Below are 25901 nucleotides of genomic sequence, written 5' to 3' on the forward strand. Positions count from 1 at the left end.
TTTGTTCCAGGAGGCTGCAGGGGTTAGCAGTGAGAACCTGAGGCATTGTGCTCAGACATGTTGGAAGAGCTGATCTTCTGCCTGTAGGCCCTGTGTTGGAGGTGTCTCCTTCCAGCTAGATGCCAGTGTCTACCCCCTCTGCCCTGTGGAGGGGCATGCTGCTGACGGTGGTGTGGTCTCTGCTGTTGCCCCTCAGCAGAAGTGGAAGCTGGAGTTGCATAAGCTGTTCCCATACCATGTTGAAGGTTGGCAGAAGAGTGACTGAAGTGCTAGACAGATGAAGTTCCTTCTCTGAAGTTGGCTGGAACACTTCAGTGTAACCAAAGACTTACCAGTTTTCGGTGCACTCACCTTGTTAACTCTGGTGAAGTGCAGACACATTGTGGAAACCTAACACTGTTGGGAAAAGAAGGAATTTGTGATTTTAAAAAGGTTCTTAATTGCCTTTTTTAATAACCTCAGTTAGTTTTCTGCCAATTCCACGGGAATTCCCCGGGGCAAGCCAGAAGAGGGCAGGGTCACATCAGGATCCTGACCTGACGTTATTTTCTGGGACCTTCCCACCCAGTGCATTCGGGAACCCATCTTTGCTGGGCTGGAAACATTCTGCCCCACGGTTTGAGCACTCCATATCCATGATGATGTCACCAGCTTTGTTCTACCATTTGTGCTGTACTATCTAATGTGATAGTATCAGAGAAAACTGGCAGAAGTTTCTACAAACTTATCAGGGTCTCATCTTGGAGAAAAAGAAAGACTTGCATTTATATAGAGCCTTTCACGATCTTGGGACGTCCTAAAGTGCTTTACAACCAAGGAAGTACTTTTATTTTGAAGTGTCATCACTATTATAATGAAGACACTGCAGCCAATTTACATGTAACAAGATCCCACAAAAAGCAATGTGATAGTAACAAGAGCATCTGTTTTAGTGATGTTGGTTGATGGATAAGCACCTGGCCAGGACATCAAGGATCTTTTACATCCACCTGAAAGGGCTGATGGAGCCTCAGGTTAACGTCTCATCCAACAGATTGTACCTCTGAAAATGCGGCAGTCCCTCAGACCTGCTCTGAAATGTCAGTCTCCACTGTGTTCAACCCATTGGTGTAGGACTCGAGTGCACAACCTTCTGACTTGGAGGCAAATTGCTACCCACTGAACCACTGCTTTACCAAGAGATTGGTTCTACTTTGGTTCACTAGTCATTCTAAAAATAGAAATTACCTTTTGAATTCTCATCAGAAGCAAAACCGTATCACAATTAATATTGTACCACAGAACACTGGGATAATAGTGAAGAAACTGTGGGGGTTTCATTTCATTGTAAGGTGGGTTATGCAGCCTCATGATGTAAAGCCAATTTTCCTTACAGAACAAGCTCTGGTGCTTAAAGACTTCTCATGAATGATTAGGCGGATTCTGTAATCTGTTCTAATAATTCTTTAATTGGAACTATGTGACTAACCTTTGATCTTTCTCAGATGTGGGACTTTTATTTTCCTAGTTGGAGTAAGGGCAGAATGAGAGCAACCCAAAAACCTTCTGTGTTAAAGACTGTAAATGCTTAACCTACTGCAATCATGTTCATTTCCTGTACAAAGGAATGATTAACTTGAGAAGTTGGAACAATAACTAGTTAGTCAATTTTTAACTCCCAATTAAATCTTAAATTATCTTAGAGCTATTTGCAATCTATATTAATGACTTGGATGAAGAGACAGAGTAATGCAAGTTTGCTAATGATGCAAAGCACTGTGGAAAGGTAAGCTGCGGGAAGGACATAGAGAGGCTGCAAAGAGATATAGACGGGTTAAGTGTGTGGGCAACAAGATGGCAAATGGAGTAAAATGTAGGGAAGTGAAAAGTTGTTCACTTTGGTCGTAAAAATAGAAAAGCAGAATATTTTTTAAAAGGTGTGAAACTGGTAAGTGCTGAACTGATGTGCTGAGGCAGAGTGGAGACAGGCCATGTTATGGAGAAGGAAGTATGTGGGGTTTGAGAGTTTTTTTTATTTGATGCTAAGTATCAAGATAACTGTAGAATTATCATATTTTGTATGTGGAGAGAGGCTATTTGGCCTTTAGTGCTTGTGTGGCTCTTCAAGCTATCCGGTTAGTTCCATTGTCCATATCAGTTAAGGATATTCCATATCTTTAAATGTCCTGATTGGCATGCTTGGTGCCTGGTAGTTAGCCAGTCCTTGTCTATTGGCCAGTGGAGAGATTCTTATGACAAAACTGAATATTCATATCTTTTTCCAGTTCTATTATATAAATTCTCTGATGCTGATTTACTGGCATTAAAGATGGGGGAAAGTACTGCATATAAATGATAACATTTCAATGCTTCTGTGTTGTGTATAAAATGACCTAGTAGTTTTTACATTGCACTGGGACTTGAGCTAAAAATTAATGCCGTGAATTCTAAAGCCCATCAGAACCGTGTGTGGGCAGTGTATAGAATAGATCATAAAGTTAATGATGCCTCATAGGCGTCCAGTAAACTTTAGGAGCTGAACAGTAAACTCCAGAATATATTGTTGCTCAACCTGAAGTAAACAGCCCCACCAGCACACATTAAAATACCTATCTGGTAAATGTGAAGCAAGTTATGAGTACTCCCCGGTGTCCTGGCCAATATTTATGCTTTATCCAACAAAAAAATGTTATCTGGCACATTTAGTGTACAGAGTACACTAATATTTGTGTACAGTTTATTGTTTCTGTTCAAAGGCCTACACGTTTGTTAGATCTTGCTTTGCACAAGTCGACCGCCCTGTTCCCCACATTGCAAAACGGATCTTTCAAACTCTTCAGAAAACCCAATATAAATTTTTGTTAGCGTTTTCAATTATCATTCAGGTCATTCCAAGTAATTCCCCAAATGTATTCTTCTTGCTTGTTACGAACAATGAAGCTTATGCAGTTGTTTATTAAATTACTGACATGTTTGAGAATAATCAGAATTGTAGTATACCCATAAAGGTGCAGTGGCATGCCCCTAATAATGCATTGGTGTACTCCAAAATTTGCCTGCCTTTAAGATCAATCTGTGCTTGACATAGCTTTGATGTAGTTTGAACTACCCAGTCACTTCTTAAAATTTATGTTTTGATTTAGAATCATCGAGCATTTTTCAGCATCCAGTCAATGTAGGCGTTGATGCAGGTACATAGTACACTAATATTGTTTAGTGTTTAATCTTTTCTGTTCAGAGTCCTACATGTTTGGCAACAGCAGAAGTGTGAAAAAACTTGATATCAGGGTGGAATTTGTTTACAAGGAGAGTTCAGAGACAGCCTAAAGTTTCTTATTTTATAATGTCATAATTTCAGGTAATAAAGTTTATCTGGTACTTGGATCAGGTTATTGGGTGATGCACTGGATTGTAAATCTAGTCCTTTCACTATTGGGTGCCAGATTATCCAATCGATTGAGTCTTCAGTCTTCCTCTTATCTCCTCTTCCTCTAGTTTGGTTAGACTATGATTGGGGTTGTATCTATTGTGTGCCAAGTCCTGCTCATCCACCACCCCAACCTACATTGGCTCCCAGTCGCCCAATTCCTTCCTCTTGTTTAAATCCTTTCTTGGTCTTATCCTTCCCTATTTCTGTAGCTCCCTGCATAGTTTCAACCCCATTCAAATTCTCTGTTCCTTCAATTCTGACCTTGTGCAACCCATCCACCTTTGCCCCATCCTTGGAAGCTATACCTTAAACTCCTCCACAGCTCCACCTCTCCTCTCTTTAAAAATCTATCACTTGGTTCAGGTCATCCCATCTAATTTGGCTCAGTTTTTCAATTGTTCTCTGAGGCAACCTTGGACTGTTTCTGCATTCAAGGCTGTTTGTAAATGTGAGTTATTGTTCCCTTTCTAAAGGAGAGATTGCTGTGACTGAAGGAATAAGTTTGGAGGCTGAAGTGCTTTAGAAAGCCCAAGGCTGGGCATATGCAGTTGCCCCATTCGAGTCCCCTTCGAGTCCTGTGCTTAATTTTCTGTTTTCAGAGCATTTAGGCTTGCATCAGAAAATTCAAAATCTATTCCTTGTAAATTTCTTCCAAAAAAACCAAAATGTTCAGAATTGCCTTTTTAAAAATTCAGCTAGGTGCTGACCCAAGCAAACAAAAAGACTTGCATTTATATTGCACCTTTCATGGCTTCAGGATGTCCCAAAGGGCTTTACAAAACGCTGCAGCCAGTTTGCACACAGTAAGATCTCTCAAATGGCACAGAATCACAGAATTGTTACAGCACAGAAGGTGGCCATTTGGCCCATTGTGTCTGCACCAGCTCTCCGAGTGAGCAATGAGATAAATGAGTAGATCAAATCTTTGTTTTTGTTATATTGGCCAAGAAACTGGGGAGAACACCACTGCTGTTCTTTGAAAAGTTGTACCATGGGATCTTTTATGTCCACCTGACTTTTTTTCATTCACGCCTCAGTGCAGCACACAGTCAGTAGTGCACCAGGACTGTCAGCCAAGATTTTGTGCTCAAGACTCTAGAGTGGGACTTGAACTCATATAGGCTTCTGGCTGAGCCATGGCTAATGATTACCATATTCTCCAAGCAAAGCTACTGAGAAATCTATATATGTAATTAGTTTGCCTGCTATAGACTGCGTGCTTTCTTCCAATAGGGACACATCCACTTGTGTCAACCCACAGAGGTAGCATGCAAGTTGGCAAAGCCAAAATTTAATGAACCCCACCACCCCCTCCCCCGCAACCTTTGGACAGAGATGCTGCTGGAATTCACCCAGCTAAAATCCTGCACCCTCCACTGGTATTGGCCAGCTAGGAGTAACCTACCTTTTGAATTGAAAGAACAGTCAAAAGAAGGTTGAGTCCAATTGGTGATCAAAAAGGAGATAGTCATACCTGCTCTAAACGCACACAGCCATAGCCAACTTCAAGGGCTCACTGAAGTGAGTATGGCAAAAAAAAAAAGGAGTGTTCTGCAATCTGGCTAGTCAACAATTATCACAAAGGGCACTTCTATAGATACAAAAGTCAAATGGAGTGGTTTGAAAGTAAGTCAGAGCATGGTGTCAGCCATGGCTCACTCGGAGTCAGAAGGTTGTGGGTTTAAGATCCACTGCAGAGACTTAACACACAGTCTAGCCTGGCACTCAGTGCAGTACTGAAGGAGTGCTGCATGATCAGAGGTGCCGTTAAACCGAGGAACCCACTGTCAGGTGGACATAAAAGAATCCATGGCATTATTTTTAACAGGGAAATTCTCCCCAGTGTCCTGGCCAATATTCAGGCCCTTGAAGTAGGTTGTAACTGTGTGCATTTAAAGCAGGGCTGCTAAATTTCCATCACTTAATGACACTGGATTGATTCCAGCTTTGCCAAGTGGAGAAACAAATCGAAACCAGCTTGTAAGCAACATCAGAGTTTACCCCTGCACTTGCTGTTTCATCATTTGGGAGCTCAGCAATGTTGAGTGTCATAAATACAAATTCAAGCTGATTCTACTCAAGTGCAGTACATTTTAATCATAAACCAACTTTCCTGTTCTACCCCTCTCTGCTTTTCTGTTCTCTTCTGGTTCTTCCCAACTCCACTTCTTGTTCAAATCAGAGACAGTTCTTTTCATGCTAGTACTTTTACATGAGTGAGGTTACTGGGCGGCGCAGTGGTTAGCACTGCAGCCTCACAGCTCCAGGGACCCAGGTTCAATTCTGGGTACTGCCTGTGTGGAGTTTGCAAGTTCTCCCTGTGACCGCGTGGGTTTTCGCTGGGTGCTCCGGTTTCCTCCCACAGCCAAAGACTTGCAGGTTAATAGGTAAATTGGCCATTGTAAATTGCCCCTAGTGTAGGTAGGTGGTAGGGATTATGGGATTACTGCAGGGTTAGTATAAATGGGTGGTTGCTGGTCGGCACAGACTCGGTGGGCCAAAGGGCCTGTTTCAGTGCTGTATCTCTAAAATAAAAATTAAAAAATTTTTTAAAAATAGATTGTAAAGCTGAAGGATGTCAGTTCTCTGTAATGTAGTACCTATAGATTTCTCTTGCCTCAAGCAGCAGTATCCAGTGCTCTCAGGTCAATCCTTACTTGTATTTGTTTACCTTGCTTGAACAATGTGGTGAAAGCCTTTGAGATGAACGTTCTGAAATAAATTTGTTTCCATATTACAGTGGTGCTACTGGTTCCCATTGTGTAGGTCCTGTACAGTTCATGGATTGCCCAGTTCAACCCATCGGGGCTCAGCATCTGTTTAGAGGATAGTATTGTTCTCCTAATCAGTTCCTCAACAGCTGGAACACAGCAGGATGTAAATGTAGGAGTGGTGCATAAATACAGGTTCGATGTAGAGAACCTAGGGCCATAGTAAAAATTTTGTGTCTGACCAGTTCCTAACAGCTGTGTAAGTGCAGCTAGAAGGGTTTTGACAGCGCAGCGTGATTAAGTAAGTAGGGAGTAACTTTTTCCACTGGCAGGAAGGTCGGTAACCAGAAGAGGGCACGGATTTAAGAGCTTAGACAGTTATTTCTTTCAGGTGCCATGTATTTTTGATCCAACATCTGTATAGCTTTGTTCTGCTAATTGGAGCAATTGCAAATTAAATACAACTGTGTTGTGCTGATCTGATGGTTTTTTTCTTGTATGTTTTAACCCAGGCAAAGTCAAAGATTGTCTTTCTCTTTAATTTCCATCTCTTTCCTCCAGTTCTCAGTTCCGAGCGGGTAGATCAGATGACTAGGACGTACAATGACACAGATATGGTCACACACCTGCTGGCTGAGGTGAGATTCATTTAAACTGCATCTGCACAACTTTGTGCCTGCCATCCAAACCAGTTCAAAAGGAAAAAGGTTAGAAACAAGAAAGAAGCAACAGTATTTGGCAGACCAGTGGAGTTCTGCAGTTTTAATGTCATGATATGCAGCTGTGGAACTTTGATAGGGACTGGCGCAAATTTAACACTTCATATTTTCTATAGCTCAGTAATATTTGAAATGTCACTAACACTTCAAATGGAATCATACAGCACAAAAGGAGGCCAGTCAGCCCATTGTGGCTGTGCCGACTCTTCGAAAGAATGACCAATTAGTTCCACTCCCCTGCTCTTTCTCCATCCTGCAAATTTTTCCCCTTCAAGTATGTATCCAATTCCCTTTGAAAGTTGTTATTAAATCTGCTTCCATCACCTTTTTCAGACAGTGCATTCCAGATCATCATAACTTTGCCAATTATCTTAAATCTGTGACCTCTGGTACTGACCCTCCTACCAGTAAAAACACTTTCACTCTATTTACTCTGTCAAAACCTCTGTTGTTATTGACGTCCTCTTAAATTATTCCCTGGTATTGGATCATTCTTCCAAGTTGCCTGTGCCTCCCAAAATATTGTGTTCCTAGTTGAAGGTATTTGCAATGGTCTCTCTTGGGATAGTCCATGATGAAATTGAAAATATGGGAAATGTATAAAAAAAAGCTCACAAAGATGAGTATTCCTGCTCAATTTTCCTTCCAATTTCCCTTAGCTGTGCACGGCCTGTTGGTTGGACTGTGTGGTCCCTTTAAGATTGCCACATGGTCACGTGTGCACATTTCTTAAAAGGATTACTTCTTGTGCACGGCCTGTTTGTTCTCTCGCAGTATGTTCTGGACTGCTGTGTGGCCGCTTAGAGGAAACGTCATTCTGGCTTGTGCGTTTCCGCTCTGGATTCTCAAAACAAGTATTTCCTGATCTTTTTGTGGATTTCATCATTTCAGTGCTGCTGTAAACCAAGCCACTGATATGGTCAGATGCTGTTCCTTATCCGCAGAACTGGGTGAAGGGAATAGAAAAGCGGTCTGCACAGAATTGTCTGACCTGGAACTGATGCATCCGTTTGCACAGATGGCAGATTTGTGGAGTTGAGGAAATGAATTGCGCGTGGAGGTATAAGATCACAATGCCCTGCAGCTTCATGTTATAAACTCATTATACCCATGGGAATGTCAGTTGGCTCTGCCAAAGAGCTCAGGTTGCTTATGTTGTTTTTTTTTTGCTGTTCGGCAGAGAGATCGAGATTTGGAATTGGCTGCCCGGATCGGACAGTCCTTATTGCAACGGAACCGTGTACTGACTGAGAGAAATGAGCTCTTGGAAGAACAGTTGGCCCAGGCTTATGATCAAGTGAGTAGACACTTCCAAAGTAAAAAGATGCTGAACTATCAAATCAAATCCAACTGCTTCACTTCTTTCAGCAAAGGAAACATGCCATCTTTTTCTACTCTAGCCTATAAGTGACTCCAGTCCCATGCCACTGCCCTGTGAAATGGTATAGCGAGCCGTTCAGTCGAAACAGGTAATTAAATGCCAGTCTTGCCAGCAGCTCCACATCCCAAGAATGAATAAGTAAAATAGAAATTTGGAGTCAAAAACTAATCCGAATCAAAGGGAAGCATAGAGTTTATAATGTTATGGTGTTAATCGAAATGTGTATCTTTTGAAATCCATGCTCTGTTAGGATGCCGGAAAATGGTGGCTGCTGCTGTATAGGATGATCTGGATCTCTGCTCAAAAGTCTTTCCAATGGGTGCTACTACATAATTAAAGGTACACCCTGTGGGGGAATCACCATCTACCAGTTGATGGATGCTCTGATACACTGCACTGTTGCCTTGCCATCACTTTCTATTACTAGCACTGATTGGGAGAGTTTGCTGAATGGAGGAGATAATTAGTTAAATTTGCAGCATGTAGCAGTTGTTCCAGCAGCAAAAAAATCATTCACAGCCACCAATCAATGGTTTGGTTCATAGAACATGTAAACAGACTAAAGTTTATATTTTCACCATTTATTTAAAAATGGTTGAAACACCAAGCCCCGTTCTCTGAACTGCATTGGTTCCCGGGCCAGCAACGCCTCGAATTTCAAATTCTCATTTCTGTTGTTCAGATCCTGCCACGGCTTCGCCTCTTCCCTCCCTATCTCTGTAACCTTCTCAAGCCCTTCGATCTCTCTGCCCATCCAACTCTGGCCTGTTGCACATTCCTGATTTTCATCGCCCCACTATTTTGTGGCTCTGCCTTCAGCTGCCTAGGGCCTACGCACTGGGATTTCCTCTTTAAACCTCTCTCTCTCTCTTTTCTCTCTCTCTCTCTCTTTTCTCTCTCTCTCTCTTTTCTCATTTTGTGCATTAAATAGAAACTTTTAATTTTTAAACCAAGTAAACATGGATGTCACAGCACCATGTTTGAAGACACTATGGTAAACAGGTATTTTTTTTTAGCAACTGTGACAAAAAAGTCATGTCCCTGGGCCCTTCAGAGATGTAATTAAAGGCATGGATGTCGAGCCAGAGGAGGGGGGAAGATATTAGGAGGGGTGACTTAAAGCTTGGTGGAAGAGGTTTGTTTTAAGGGGCTTAAAGGAAGAGAGGGTGGTGGGAGGGGTTAGAGAATGCAAAGCCTTGGTAGCTGAAAACATTGATAATAGCACCTTTCATGCCTTTTAGATATCCCAAAGCACTTTACAGCCGATGAATTACTATTGCAGTCTAGTCACTGTGGTAATGTAGGAAACGCGTCATCCAATTTGCGCACAGCAAAGTCTCTCAAACAGCAGTGTGCTATTGACCAGGTAATCTGTTTTAGTGATGTAGGTTGAGGGATAATCTCTACTCTTCCTCGGCCCTTGCACATTGCTCTTCGGATTCACTTGTATTCTGTATTTTCTAATTGCCGTTATTCAGTTTATGTTCTTTTTGTTAGGTTAACCAACTGCAGCACGAGCTGTCCAAAAAGGATGACCTCTTGCGAGTGGTAGCCAATGCTTCAGAGGAGAGTGAATCTGACTCCAGCTGCTCCACACCTCTCCGACGTAATGAGTCCTTTCATCTGACACACAGCTTAATGCAGCTGGATGCTTTGCAGAGTAAATTACGAGAACTAGAAGAAGAAAACCTCTCTCTCCGTTCTGAGGTAGATTATGATGGGCACAGCCCCATTTAGAATAACTAATAGGTGCACCACATATGAGACCAGTCACTGGCTTAGTTGTACACATCCATGTCTGTCTTGTGTGAGACTTTTGACATGCAATCATTTGCATTAGAAGGATAGGCTGTTAGGGTAGGGAAGGAGGCTCATGTGGAGCATAAACACTGGCACAGACCAGTTGACCTGAATGGCCTGTTCCTATGCTGCAAATTTTTTGTAATTCTCTGTAAGGCAGTAAGTTAACTTCATTCAGGTGACCTTGAGCGATTTTACACTTTTTTCAAATCCCAAGCTACCAATTAAGTTCAGATTTTGCTGCTTGAATAGGCTTACAAAATAAACCAACTTTGTTTTATTGGATTTGGATGAAGGAGAAGGACGGTTTCCCCCTCTTCCTTGCACCTGTTGATGGGTTTAATGACCATCCTCGATGGGGTATGGGAAGATGCAAGTAATCATGCACAGTAGTGTTTCTTGGGAATGGATTAGGCACCTTGCATTCCTGTCACTGATTTTTTTTTTAAGAGTGTATTGGCAGCTGGGGAGGGAACCTGAATGGATCGACTGGTGTGAGTGCACCAATGTGAAATTACCAAATGTGCCCTAGCTGCAATGGAAAGCTTTCTGTTGACACACAGGATTTAGACTTTGTTCTTGTTACATTTCAGCTAGCGCTTTGCACAGAATTGCCCAAGGATTGTGTTTTGCCATCGAGGTTGAATGCTACAGATGTGCAGTATCAGACCAGCCTAACCCCAGCTGCAACATTTTTTTTTCATGAATTGGGTGATAGAAAATGTGAAAATACAACCGTTTGAAGCAGGCAACATGTCACTGGTCATTTGATTAGAAAGTTTTATAGCACGAAAGGTTAAAAAAAAATTGCATTTCTGTAGCGCCTTTCATGATTTTAGGATGTCCCAAAATGTTTTATAGTCAATGAAGTAGAAACATAGTCATACGCCATGCCTCTATTCCCTAGAGCTTCGAAGATTGAGAGGTGATCTCATTGAAACATATAATATTGTTAAGGGATTTGACAGGGTAGATGCTGAGAGGCTGTTTCCCTTGGCTGGAGAGTCTAATCGAGGGGGTCATAGTCTCAGAATAAGGCACCACCATTTAGGACTGAGATGTGGAGAAATTTCTTCACTCAGTTGTGAATCTGGAATTCTCTATTCCACAGGGTTGTAGTTGCTCAGTTACTGAGTATATTCAAGACAGAGATTGATAGGGATGCTAAGAGAATCGAGAGATGGGGATAGTGCGAGAAAGTGGAGTTGATATGGAAGATTAGTTATGATCGTATTGAATGACAGAAGGGCTGACTGGCCTATTCCTGCTCTTATTTATTCTTACACGAGGTGCTTGGCTTCTGCTCAGCATCTCTGTGACTGCACCACTGAAACTGGGAACTCAAAGCAGAGTTGGAACTTGACCTTATATTTCACCTGTTCAATCCCTGCTACGCCACCAGCTAACTGCAACCTGTTCACTATTTTCTTTGCACAAGGTAGTTTTGTTTTTTCACCAAAGTCAAAAGTGTGAATGGTGCAGCCATACCCCATAATTGCAGAATCTCAGAATTGTTACGTCCAACATCTGCAGCAGTTAAAGCATTGCAAAAGTCGAAGAAGAAACGTAACATTTTTTGGATTTCAGTAACAATTGGGCAGTGCCAACTGGCTTGGTGCCATAGTGAAAATACCCATGACTCATTCAATTCTTGGATTCCTGCCTGTGAATTAAATAACACTATATTAGAGGGTAAACAATTTTAGGGGTGTGTCATAAGTCTGTGACTATCCAAGATTTGGCCGACTTTCATAATAAGCGAATCTGAAATGGTTACACAATCATTTGTTTCATTTGTAAGTGCTGTAGCCTTGAAAACACAACTGTTGGTGATTTTGGTTTCTCTCTTCCTAGCTATTCCACTACTTGTATTGGAGTTCCGATATAGAATCATTGACCTGATATGTTGACTTTGATTTCCTCTCCACGGGTGCCTGTTGAGTGTTTCCAGCATTTTCTGTTTTTATTTGATTTTCAACAGTCGCAGCATTTTACTTTTGTCTTCTATTGAGGTTATGGCTTCATTCAGTGTGATGTAATGCCATTTAACTGGTGAAATTTAACTACTGCTTATTGCAGGATAATTAAATTAACGGTGTGGGAGCCAGAGAGCTTGACCTTCCGTAATGATGTGAGCACCTGAGAGCATGACCCAAGTCAACAGTATGGCCAATGTGAATAATGAGTCTTGCTTGGTCAGTTTTGTGCACTGTGACAGAAAAGGTGGTGTTTTGCTATGAAGCAGTGTTGCAGTTACTTTAATTTATGGCTATATTAGACTGCTGATTATTGCAAAACAATTTTAAATGGGAAAATGGTGAGGAGAGGATTCTTATTTTTTTAAACTATTTATTTTTAACCATGTGCTAGTCTTAAACTTATATTTCATGTTTTTGCTTTCGTACAGAGCTGTTCATTATTCTGCCATTAGCACTTTGTCTGGATTCATGCTTTGTCTTTCGCTACAACTATATAGCGCTCCATTTACATTCTGTTCCACGACATGTCATTTAATCTCCCTTCTCTATCCTATCACAGTCCTTCTCCCTTGTTCTCCTTTCTCCTCTTCCTGCCCCCCCCCACCCCCCACCTCCCCTTCACTTGCTCAAAGACTGTTACATTTCTAACTTTTGCCAGTTCTGATGAAGGGTCGCAGACCTAAAACATTAACTCTGTTTCTCTCTACACAGAGGCCGCGTGACCTGCTGAGTATTTCCAGCACTTTGTTCTCATTTCATTCATGAGACTTTGTTTGTGGAACTGGGACAAAAATTCAAATTTATTGAGAGCATTTTCCACCTTTTTCATATCAGTCTTTCCTCGTGACATTGACCTCGTTACTGTTGTTGAGACTCCAATGAGTGCCAGTCTGTGGGTTCCTCCGTGTAATTTTTAACAGCCCTGATCGTGGTTAAAGTTCTGTTCAAGGTTAATGACCGCTTGGTATTGCATCTATAATTTTTAATCTGTACTCCTGGAACCGTGATTTAAAGCACATTATAAAACCATTGTTTGATCCACTATACTGTTCATAAACATTGAGGCTTATCTCTTGTATCATGTAAGGTCACAGTGCCAAATGCTAAGCCAGTCACCTTGCAAATTTTTTTTTTATTCATTCATGGGATGTGGGTGTCACTGGCCAGGCCAGTATTTATTGCCCATCCCTAATTGCCCTTGAGGAGGTGGTGGTGAGCTGCCTTCTTGAACTGCTGCAGTCCATTTGGGGTAGGTGTACCCACAGTGCTGTTAGGAAGGGAGTTCCAGGATTTTGACCTAGCGACAGTGAAGGAACGGCAATGTAGTTCCAAGTCAGGATGGTGTGTGACTTGGAGGGGAACTTGCAGGTGGTGGTGTTCCTATGCATTTGCTGCCCTTGTCCTTCTAGTTGGTAGAGGTCACGGGTTTGGAAGGTGCTGTCTAAGGAGCCTTGGTGCATTGCTGCAGTGCATCTTGTAGATGGTACACACTGCTGCCATGGTTGTGGAGGGAGTGAATGTTTGTACATTGTCTGTAAGGTATGATTCCGTGAGTATGACTATGTCAGGCTGTTGCTTGACTAGTCTGTGGGACAGCTCTCCCAACTTTGACACAAGCCCCCAGATGTTAGTAAGGAGGACTTTGCAGGGTTGACAGGGCTGGGTTTGCCCTTGTCGGTTCCGGTGCCTAAGTCGATGCCAGGTGGTCCGTCCGGTTTCATTCCTTTTTATTGACTTTGTAACGGTTAGATACAAATTGCGGGCGGCGCAGTGGTTAGCACCGTAGCCTCACAGCTCCAGCGACCCGGGTTCAATTCTGGGTACTGCCTGTGCGGAGTTTGCAAGTTCTCCCTGTGTCTGCGTGGGTTTTCGCCGGGTGCTCCAGTTTCCTCCCACCTCCAAGAGACTTGCAGGTTGATAGGTAAATTGGCTATTGTAAATTGCCCCTAGTGTAGGTAAGTGGTAGGAGAATGGTGGGGATATGGTAAAGAATATGGGATAAATGTAGGATTAGTATAAATGGGTGGTTGTTGGTCGGCACAGACTCGGTGGGCCGAAGGGCCTGTTTCAGTGCTGTATCTCTAAATAAATAAAATAATAAAATAAATGAGTGGCTTGCTAGGCCATTTCAGAGGGCATGTAAGAGTTAACAACATTGCTGTGGGTCTGGAGTCACAAGTAGGCCAGACCAGATAAGGACAGCAGATTTCCTTCCCTAAAGGACATTAGTGAACCAGATGGGTTTTTACAACAATCGACAATGGTTTCATTGCCATCATTAGACTAGCTTTTAATTCCAGATTTATTAATTGAATTCAAATTCCACCTTCTGCTGTGGTTGGATTTGAACCCATGTCCCCAGAGCAGTACCCTGGGTCTCTGGGTTACTAGTCCAGTGACAATACCACTATGCCACCGCCTCCCTGTATATGCGTGTACACAATGGTTACAGTATATCTCTTAAAGGGTAAGGTTGAGTGTCAGGGTGGGATGAAATAACACACAAGTTAATGCATTGACCTGGGTTTAAATCCAGTCCAATTGATGCTGTAAATGTCCCTTCAATGATAATGCATCTAGTGTGAAATGTACTTGGGAAGTTCTGCCTGTTTTTGAAGCAGGTGAAAAACTAAAGGACAAAACTGGCACAAGTTGGTTTATTTGTTCAGGTCCCAAGGATGGTTAGTGAGGGAAATAGGAAAATTCACACCAATGTGCTGGGGTGGGGATTTGCTTTTGTGGGGAAACAGTGTAAAAGCACATTATTGGGATAAGGTAAGAGCTTTACCTGCGACTAAGTGCAATGTGTTAGTGCTGTCACTGAAGTTCCTGTCCTGACTTTCGTTCAATTAAATATGATTTCTATTGGTATTTGTATTTAATTCTGTGGCTTTCTGACGTCATTGAACTGTATCCCTGAATGTATCGTCTCTCACCAAAATACAGTGGGAGCTGGCAAAGGACCTGATGCTGACAAGCAGCGAGTGCAGTATGGTGTGTGGGAAGAATCTGTAAATGTCCCTACTTAGTCTGATCGTCTCTCTCTATGTCCCTTCATTCCAAAGGCTTGTCACTTGAAGACTGAAACTATCAACTATGAAGAGAAAGAACAGCAGCTGGTCAATGACTGTGTGAAGGAGTTAAGTAAGTACAAATAAATAAAAGATTGGCATTTAAATAATGCCCATCACAATCTCAAGACATCCCAACATCAGCCAATGAAGTACCTTAGAATGTAGTCACTTTTGTACACCCCTGGTCTTTGAAATAATACCATGGGATCTTTTATATCTGAGAGGGCAGATGGGGCTTTGGTTTAACATCTCATAGGCTGGATGGTGCCTCAGACAGGGCAGCACAGTCTGTACTGCACTGGAGTGTAGGCCAAGAGTTTGTGCTCAAATTGATACCAAAGGTCACTTATAGTTGGAGTATCACATCCAATTGAAAGTTGTGTCTTCAGTGCACAGGACCATTTGCCATTTTATTGCAACAAATTCTGAGTCTGTAACTGAGAGTTATAAATCTGGAAACGTTGGTCTTTGAAACCAGACAAAGATTGTGAATCTTTAATCTCTCTTCAGGAGTCACTCCATGTCCTTGTTGTAGAGCACCACTCAGCATAACACCTAGCCATGCATATCACAAGGTTCCCAGGTTCGATCCATGCTCTGCGTTGAATCAACTGATCTCGGCTAAGGCAGCAGTTGTCCTCCATTGTTTAGAAATAACTTAAGCATCCACTCCTCTACCATTGGCGCTCAGTGGCTGCCGTGTGTACTATCTACAGGATGCAGTTAGTAAGTTGCCAAGGCTTTTTCGACAGCATCTCCCAAACCAGCTACCTTTACCATGGAGAAGGATAAGGGGCAGCAGGTGCATGGGAATACCATCACATCCAAGTTCTCAAAGTCAGACAGCATCCCGACTTGGACATGTATCACCGTTCCTTCATTGTCACTGGGTGAAAATCCTGGAGTTCCCCACCTTCAGTGCATGAACTAGAGCTCAGAAAAAAGGCCCACCACCTTCTTGAGAGAAACTTCGTGAGGCCCATATCTCAAGAATGAATATTAAAGTAAAAGGCTTGCCAACATTTATCACATGGTTCTGGTTTTAGGGGACTGGTGGCCCTGGAACTGTATTCCAGCAAGAGTCTTCAGAAGTGGAGATTGCAGGAAAATACAAACAGAAATCCAAAGGCAGATTTCCTGTGTGTCCAAGGGGGGAGGCTTGATTTTGCACTTGTCTTAAGTTTTGAAAATGAGTCCTTTTAGTTCATGCCAAAAAACTTTACACGAATTTGCATTTTAAGCCTGTTTCTGCTAAGTCCCAGTGCCGCAATCCACTGAAATGCAATGAAGCTTATCCATTTACTTGTAATGCTGTGTATTCCTGCTGTTTTATGCACCAAGAAAATTTTAATTCAGGAGAGAAGTTAGAAGCTTAGTTAGAAGCAATAGTTCAGTTGTGAATCCTGTGCACCCAAAGTGAGATTATATCCCACATTCAGGACTTGGTAGTAATGGGGACTTGCGTGGCCACAGTGTGGCACTATAATCAAGGTATTGTTCTAAGCTATGTTGGCTTTGCATAGGAGACAGTATCCATTAACATTGATCCACTTTTGGGTTGTATTTGATTCATGTCCCCAGAGATACAAAGGTTGTGCCATTCAGTTTCCCCTGTCATGAAAACACTAAAATTGTATGATACCTAATTTTTTTTTAAATTCGTTCTTGGGATGTGGGCAGCGCTAGCAAGACCAGCAGTTATTGCCTATCCCTAGTTGCCCTCGAGGGTGGTGATGGGCTGCCACCTTGAACTGCTAAAATCCATCTGGTGAAGGTATTTCCACAGTACTGTTAGGTAGGGAGTTTCAGACATTTAACCCAATGACGATGAAGGAATGGTGATATATATCCAAGTCAGGATGGTGTGTGACTTGGAGCAGATGGTGTTCCTATGCGCCTGCTGCCTTTGTCCTTCTATGTAGTAGGGGTTGCAGATTTGGGAGATGTTTTCGGAAGAAGTCACAGTGATAATATCCATGGTAACCCAGCAGAATTCCTATTAAATTGAATGATCTGCCATGTTCATGCATTCACCATTTTGTTCTCTTTTTAACTCACCTCACCCTCCCATTTATTTATTTGAAGAAGAAACAAGTATACAGATTTCCAACCTGGCAGACGAACTCTCCAGAAAGAACGATGACATTGCACGTCACCAGGAGGAGATTACCAACTTGCTCAGTCAAATCGTGGAGCTTCAGCTTAAAGTCAAAGAGGCAAGTGTGAAAAGCCCATGAACTGTGGCATAGCATTCCTGTCAAATCTGTAACCAAGGCTGGTGTGGAAGACTGCTTACTGCTTGGGTTATATGTTTCTTTAAAAACGTGACTTGGTATTTCTTTTCCTAGTGTGCCGTTGAAAAAGAAGAACTTAAACAACATCTGCAGGCATCCAAAGATGCCCAAAGACAGCTTACAGCGGAGGTGAGTGTTCTACTTTTTACCCTGTGCTAGTTTTAATTCTTATGTCAGTGTGTTTTTTGTGCTCATCAAAATAAACCAAAAATTGTCCACTTTCTGCAGTCAGCTGCAGAGTGAATCTGTGCCGACTCTCTGCTCTAAACTCAGATAAGCAACTCCGACTGTGCAGCAGTGGGACCTTTCCATTTTCCACATCAGCTATTCCATCTTAGCTAAGGCATCCATTTAGTGCTCAGTTTTGGGCAGATGTTGCTTATAGTGTTGTATACACTAGGACTCCGTTAAGAGTGCTGAAACTCATTCCACCCAGGCTGAATTCCAGGTAAGAAAGGACATGTGCTGTCCCACCAAGCCAACTAATCCCTCTATCGGGCATTTAACAGGCGGAGGTAACGATATTTCTGGTTTTGTCTAGGCAAAGAGAGATTTTATAACTCCATGTTACAAAATTAATATAGAAGCACTGGCGAAGGTGTGAGAAACATTCGCAAGGATGATACCAGAACTAACAGAGTGCATCAGGAAAGACTGAACAGGCTGGGATCTTTTCTGTAGAAAGGAGAAGGTTAAGGGGTATTGGAGGTCTTTGAAATTAAGGAGGAGTTGAGAGGGTAGATATAGAAAAGATGATTTCATTTGTGGGGGAGTCCAGAACTAGGGGTCATAAATACAGATAGTCAATAAATCCAACAAGGAATTCAGGAGAAAGTTCTCAACCCTGGATGATTAGAATGTGGAACTTTCTACGACAAGGAGTCATTGAGGTGAATAGCATAGATGCATTTAAGGGGAAGCTAGATAAACACTTGAGGGAGTAAGGAATAGAAGGAGTTCTGTGCAAGTGAGGTGAAGCAGGAAGGGCGGACGCTCGTATGGAGCATAAACATCTCCATAGACTAAATAGATTAAATGGCCTGTTTCTGTGTAATAACTGAAAGGGTCACGTGAACTCTTAGCCCAAAGCTAGTTGGTTACATGTCTGCAGCCTCAGCTTGTATAAAATGGTGGGACACAGGTTTCCTTTGCTGTCTGTTGTTCAGGGAGGTGAGTACATAGGATCCGTGTTTCTCCACAAGAAAGGAATGTCTTCTCCAGCCAGCTCCTGCTGATCACCAAGCTGCCAATTCAGAGCAGCAGTGATATAGCGCTCAGAAACTAGCCTCATTGGGTAATGACAAGTGAACTGTGAAATTGGGGTTAAAATAGAACAATGTAACTGCTAAATGTAAAGTGCAAGAGTCTCACTGCAATAACCTAATGTACTTTAGCTCCTCCAGTGCACATTTATTTTAGCTTTAATAAACCACATACAAATGGTGGTCTCCTGTATTGTCTCATTAAAATTAATGCAATGCCTACTTTGATTGCATTGTCTTAATTGAGAACCTTCTAGTGTATATAAAGAAGATATTTGGGGTTTATTGCAAGGAAGATTTGCATTTCTAGAGTACCTTTCATAACCTCAGGATGTTCCAAAGCACTCTGCAGCCAATGAAGTACTTCTTTTGAAGTGTTGCTATTGCAACATAGGAAACATGGCAGCCAATTTGTACACAGCAAGCTCCTAGAAACAGCAATGTGATAATGACCAGTTAATCTGTTAATTGATGTTGATTGAGGGATAAATATTGGCCAGTGCTCCCCTGCTTTTCTTCAAAATAGTGCCATGGAATCTTTTACATCCACCTCAGGGGACAACCTGGGCCTCTGTTTAACAGCTCATCCGAAAGACGGCACTCCCCAACAGTGCAGCACTCCCTCTGTACTACACTTGAGTTTCAGCCTAAATTTTGTGCTCCAGTCTCTGGAGTAGGTCTTGAATCTCTCAAGCTCTGACACAGAGGTGAGGGTGTTACCCACTGAGTCACGACTGACATGGTAGCTGGCAGGATACCAGACCTTGATAAGCAAGGGGGGGTGGAAGGTTATCGGGGGTAGGTGGAAATGTGGAGTAAGCAGTTCAGCCATGACCTTATTGAATGGCGGAGCAGGCTCGAAGGACCGAGTGGCCTACTTCTACTCCTAATTCGTATGTTCGTATGTCTCTGATAATACATCAGGGTTTTACCTGAATGCGTTTTCTCTTTTGTCATTTTATTACAGCTTTGAGTCATCGAGTCCAGTGTGTGTTAAATGTCAGCTGAATTTGCCTTGTGCAATGCTGTACAATCTGTAGTTGGCCCTCATTGGAGAGATGAACAGCCATGATAGCTGTTGAATTGTTGGGGGAGGGGGTGGGGGTGCTAAGTGGGCTAGGGGCTGGGGATAGGCGGCTTGACCCAGCCTTTCCCCACCAAAGCTGGAGGAAAGTGCTCTGCTAGGAAGATTACAGGATGGGTTGCTGGAGGGTGGAGAGGGGAAAATATTTTTTTAAAAGTTATATGCAGAGAGAAATGAGCTAGATATTAGAGCTTTGTTTGAAACTTTAACTGAAGAAATATTAAAGTATAACAGGTATTTACATTTTTTGACTTTCAATATGGGCTGAATTCCACCTTGCTTGACAGCTTATTTAACTGTTGCATCTTTTTTTATTCATTCATGAGATATGTGGGTGGCTGGCTGGCAAGGCCAGCATTTATTGCCTATCCCTAATTGCCCTTGAGAAGGTGGTAAGCTACCCTCTTGAATACAACTGAGTGGCTTGCTAGGCCATTTCAGAGGGCAGTTAAGAGTCAATCACATTGCTGTGGGCTTGGAGTCACGTGTAGGCCAGAGCGGGTAAGGACGGCAGATTTCCTTTCCCGACGGGCATTAGTGCACCAGATTGTGCAACCACTAGACTATTAAAAACCAATCACCATAACTGATGCTAGCTTTTTTTTTTAAATTCCAGATTTGTATGATTAGTTGAATTTAAATTTCCCAGCTGCCATTATGGGGTTTGAACTCGTCACTGGATCAGTCAAGGCCTCTGATTATTCCATTAACATAACCACAATGCTACCATACCCCACCCCATCTAGTGCAGTTTGCTCCTTGGATCTGCCTCTATATAGAACATAGAGCAAAATACTGCACAGAAGGATGCCATTCAGCCCATCGTGGCCGCACCGGCCGAATAAGCTATCCATCCAAACTAATCCCACCTTCCAGCAAGCACCTGGTCCATAGCCCCGCAAGTTAGGTGTATCTCCAGGTACCTTTTAAAAGAATTAAGGATCTCTACCTCCACCACCGATCCTGGCAGTGAATTCCAGACACCCACCACCGTTTGGGTGAAAAAGTGTCTCCTCTAATCCTTCTATCAATCACCTTAAATCTGTGTCCCCTGCTAACCGACTTCCCCACCAGGGGGAACAGGTCCTTTCTGTCCACTCTATCTCGGCCCCTTATAATTTTGTACATCTCAATCAAGTCACCCTTCAGCCTCCTCAATTCCAGGGAAAACAACCCCAACCTATCCAATCTTTCCTCATAGTTGCAGCCCTCAAGCCTGGCAACATTCTTGTAAATCTCCTCTGCACTCTCTCCAGAGCAATTATGTCCTTTCTGTAATGTGACCAGAACTGCACACAGTACTCCAGCTGCAGCCTAACCAGCACCCTATACAGCTCCAGCATCACGACCCTGCTTTTGTACTCCATACCTCGGCCAATAAAGAAAAGCATTCCATGTGCCTTCATCACCACTCTATCTACCTGTTCTGCCATCTTCAGGGACCTGTGGACATGCACTCCAACGTGTCTCACTTCTTCTACACCTCTCAATATCCTCCCATTTATTGTATATTCCCTGGCTTTATTTGCCCTCCCCAAATGCATCACCTCACACTTCTCAGGATTGAATTCCATTTGCCATTTTTCTGCCCACTCAACTAAACCATTGATATCATTCTGGAGTCCATGATTCTCCTCCTCGCTATTAACTGCACGGTCAATTTTTGTGTCATCAAATTTCCCAATCATGCCTCCCACATTTAAGTTCAAATCATTAATATATACCTCAAACAGCAAGGGACCCAACACTGAGACCTGTGGAACACCACTGGTAACAGCTTTCCATTCTCAAAAACATCCTTCGACTACTACCCTTTGTTTCCTGTCACTGAGCCAATTCTGGATCCAACCTGCCACCTTTCCCTCTATCCCATGGGCTTTCATTTTACTGACCAGTCTGCCATGCGGGACCTTGTCATATGCCTTACTAAAATCCATGTAAACCACATCCACTGCACTATCTGCATCAATCCTGCTTGTTACTTCCTCAAAAAACTTAATCAAGTTAGTAAGACATGCCCTTCCCTTAAATCCACGCTGACTATCCCTGATTAATCCATGCCTTTCTAAGTGACAGTTTATCCTGTCCCTCAGAATAGATTCTAACAATTTACCCACCACCGAGGTCAGACTGACTGGCCTATAATTACCTGGCTAATCCCATGCACCCTTTTTAAACAATGGTACAACCTTTGCAGACCTCCAGTCATCCAGTACCTCGCCTCTATCCAGTGAGGATTTGAAGATGATCCTCAGCGCATCCGCTATTTCTTCCCTGGCTTCCTTTAACAGCTTGGGTGCAAAACATCTGGTCCTGGCTACTTATCCACTTTCGGGGATGTCAGCCCCTCAAGCACTACTTCTCATCATCTCCGTCTGCATTGATTTTTGTTGCTGCTTGTGGAGAGATAATAGTCAAACTTTAGGATTTTTAGTGTTAGAGCAGAAAGTCTTCATTTTCTACATAAACTTTTCTGAAGTTGAAGCTGTTACCAGCAGACGAAATAAAGAAAGGCATGCATTTATATAGCACCTTCTTAGGAGCTTGGGATGAGCCAAACACTTTTCAGCCAATGAAGTACTTTGAAGTGTAGGCATTATCCTAAAGTAGGGAAACACAGCAGCTCCCACAAACCGCAGTCTTAGTTGAGGGTTAAATGTTGGCCAGGACACAAGGAGAGCCCTTTGAATTATGACATGGAATCTTTTATGCCCACCTGAGAGGGCAAACAGGACATTGGTTTAACGTCTCATCTGAAAGACTGTACTGTACTGAGTGTATCGGTCTAGATTTTATGTTCGTCTCTAGGGTTGCACTTGAACTCTCAATGTTCTGACTCTGAGGCAAGAGTGCCACCCACTGAGGCATGACTGACGCAGCAAGGAAATGACTTCCCTCCCAGTAAAGGGTAAGAACATGTCAGTGTAAACTGATCAACCTATATTGGCTAGGAATTTCTTTTGGGGGGGTGGGGGGCGGGCCTCCAATGGCAAAACATTTTTTTTATATTCATTCATGGGATGTGGGCGTCACTGGCTAGGCCAGCAGTTATTGCCCATTGTTAATTGCCTTTGAGAAGGTGGTGGTGAGCTACCTTCTTGAACCACAGTCCATGTGGGTTAGGTACACCCATAGTGCTTTCAGGAAGGGAGTTCCAGGATTTTGACCCAGTGACAATGAAGGAATGGTGATATAGTTCCAAGTCAGGTTGGTGTGTGGCTTGGAGGGGAACTTGCAGGTGGTGTTCCCATGCATTTGCTGCCCTTGTCCTTCTAGGTGGTAGAGGTCGGGGGTTTGGAAGGTGCTCTCTAAGGAGCCTTGGTGCATTGCTGCAGTGCATTTTGTAGATGGTACACACTGCTGCCACTGTGCATCGGCGGTGGAGGGAGTGAATGTTTGTGGATGGGATGCCAATCAAGCGGGCTGCTTTGTCCTGGATGGTGTCGAGCTTCTTGAGTGTTGGAGCTGCACCCATCCAGGCAAGTGGAGAGTATTCCATCACAGTCCTGACTTGTGCCTTGTAGATGGTGGACAGGCCTTGGAGAGTCAGAAAGGTGAGTGTCTCGCCGCAGGATTCCTAGCCTCCTACTTGCTCCTGTAGCCACGTTTATATGGCTACTCCAGTTCAGTTTCTGGTCAATGGTAACTCCCAGGATGTTGTTAGTGGGGGATTCAGTGGTTGTAATGCCATTGTATGTCAAGGGGAGATGGTTAGATTCTCTTTTGTTGGAGATGGACATTGCCCGGCACTTGTGTGGCGCGAATGTTACTTGCCACTTATCAGCCCAAGACTGAATATTGCCCAGGTCTTACTGCATTTCTACACAGCCTGCTTCAGTATCTGACGAGTTGTGAATGGTGCTGAACATTGTGCAATCATCAGCGAACATCTCCACTTCTGACCTTATGATTGAAGGAAGGTCATTGATAAAGCAGCTGAAGGTGGTCAGGCCTAGGACATTATCTGTTAGTAACTATTGTTAAGGAATTAAATTATCCTTTTGATTCGCTTTACTTCCATTTCAACCTGCCTGATTTTTGATATTGCATCTTGACGGCCTTTGTTTAGCGTTTAGACATTTGGTTGTTGTAAAGATAGTATGTTACTGGTGTGCTGCTGTTAACAGCAACCCCCTCCCCCGATTTACCCCAGCTTTTATTGCCATAGTTGAGGTGTACTGGAATGGGTGGACTGTGGATAGCACTCCCCATCTGTGATGTCACACAAGTATAATCCCCCCATCAGTCACAACCATATATGCAAGCATGTGCTGGGAGAGGAAGGTGGATCGTGTTGATTGATGTGGCAGGGTGTGTTGATTCCCCAGTTTGGGTGAGATGATCTACACTTTCTCTGACTATATTTTTAATCTTGTTCCTGTTCACTGCAGCTGCTAGAAGTGCAAGATCGGAACGTTGAGTGTTTGGGAATGTTGCAAGAATCCCAGGAGGAAGTAAAAGAATTGCGGAACAAATCAACATCGTCCTCACTTCAGCGGCTGCAATCCTACAGCATGTTTCCAATGGTATGGAGACGTGATATCCATCCACTTTTTTTTTAATGACACTGTATTAAATCCCACTGTTCCGTCCTCAGGCTGCAGAACAAGAGAGTTGGGCAAACTTTCTCCAGCTCGCCACTGTTGGCTTTCGCAACAGTGCTTGGTGTATAGCAGTTACCTGGGATTGAATTTCCATATGTGCGTTTTCTTCCCTCCTATTCCCTTTTTATTCCACCTCCATTCTCTCTCTTTCCCATCAGAAAAAGTGTTGAAGCATCTGCCTTGGAGAGGGTGCAGAGGAGATTTACTACAGTGGTATCAGGGATGAGGGACTTCAGTTATATGGAGAGACTGGAGAAGCTGAAATTGTTCTCAGAGCAGAGAAGGTAAAGGGGACATTTAATTGAGGTGCTCAAAGTTGAGGGGTTTTGATAGAGTAGATAGGAGATAACTGCTTCTACTGGCAAGAGGTTCAATAACCATAGGACATGGATAGTAACAACTTGTATTAATGCGGTGCCTTTGTCATAGTGAAAACATCTCAAGGCGCTTGACAGGAGCGTTTTCAAAAGAAAGGCCACATGAGATAATAGGAAATCTGACCAATAGCTTGGACAAAGAGGAGCATCTTAAAGGAGAATAGAGAGTTAGAGATGGGGAGAGGTTTCGGGAGAGAATTGCAGAGCTTAAGGCCTAGGCAGCTGAAAGCATTCCCACCAAGAGTGGATTGATTAAAATCAGGAATGTGCAAGAAGCCAGAATTGAAGGAGTGCAGAGATTTCAAAGACTTGTGGAGCTGGAATAGGTTGCAGAGAGGGAGGGGTGAGGCCATGAAGGGACTTGAAAACAAGGTGTGAATTTTAAAATTGAGGCATTGCCAGACCTGGAGCCAATGTAGGTCGGTGAGCACAGAGATTTAAGATAATTGGCAAAAATAAATTGGGGAAACTGAAGAGCAATACTTTTATGCAGTGAGTTATGATCTGGAATGTGCTGCCTCAAAGGGTTGTGGAAGTAGCTTCACTAGTAACTTTCAAGAGAATTGGAAATATACTTGAAAAGGAAATATTTGTATGGTTATGGGTAAAGGGTGAGACTAATTGGCTCACTCTGAGAGCTGGCACAGGCACGATAAGCCGATTGGTTGTCTCCTGTGCTGTATAATTCCTTTCTTGCCATATTCCCATAGCAAAGTAGCTGCAGTCAGGAATTCAGGGATTGATTGAACTGGTGCCCTAGCAACTCGGTGCTGACAGGTATTGCTCTAACACAGCCCCCTTTAACCTCTATCTTAATGTATGGTGCCTCAATTGTTCCTAATTATTTTCGAATATCTATTTTATATGCAATATTGTAAACGCTATTAAGGATTCCTCTGCCACCTTTACATACTGGTGCCAAACGTCGTGTCCTGCACTCCTTTGGACCCCACCAGAAAGGCCGAGAGGGGGGTTTTGACGACTGGGCAACTCTCAACCTCCATAAATTTGCCCAGGCATGTGCCATGGAGAGGTCACTCCATAATCACTGACCACCTCCAGGCGCGTATCCGTTGTCTCTCGAGATGAGGAGGCCCAAAAGAAAGAGAAAGAAAGAAAGAGTCATAGAGTTATATAGCACAGAAACAGGCCCTTTGGCCCATCACGTCTGCACCAGCCATCAAGCACCTATCTATTCTAATCCCAT

The 25901-nt window shown here is 43.0% G+C and overlaps 1 protein-coding gene across 5 annotated transcripts in view; it reads left to right on the top strand.

Annotated features, from left to right (window-relative positions):
* The window catches only part of trak2 (trafficking protein, kinesin binding 2), a 107069-nt gene that overhangs the window by 52844 nt on the left and 28324 nt on the right, over nt 1-25901 (top strand). For 4 of the 5 annotated variants that reach the window (XM_068036066.1, XM_068036067.1, XM_068036065.1 and 1 more), the window contains 8 exons: nt 3123-3170; nt 6682-6758; nt 8020-8136; nt 9718-9927; nt 15065-15143; nt 17159-17289; nt 17422-17496; nt 24105-24239. In XM_068036066.1, coding sequence (XP_067892167.1) covers nt 3123-3170; nt 6682-6758; nt 8020-8136; nt 9718-9927; nt 15065-15143; nt 17159-17289; nt 17422-17496; nt 24105-24239 — 872 coding nt within the window. The remainder of the gene's footprint in view (nt 1-3122; nt 3171-6681; nt 6759-8019; nt 8137-9717; nt 9928-15064; nt 15144-17158; nt 17290-17421; nt 17497-24104; nt 24240-25901) is intronic. The other variant, XM_068036068.1, reaches the window with a different exon arrangement.

Source organism: Heterodontus francisci, chromosome 7 (assembly GCF_036365525.1).
Source record: "Heterodontus francisci isolate sHetFra1 chromosome 7, sHetFra1.hap1, whole genome shotgun sequence".
Lineage (NCBI taxonomy): Eukaryota > Metazoa > Chordata > Chondrichthyes > Heterodontiformes > Heterodontidae > Heterodontus > Heterodontus francisci.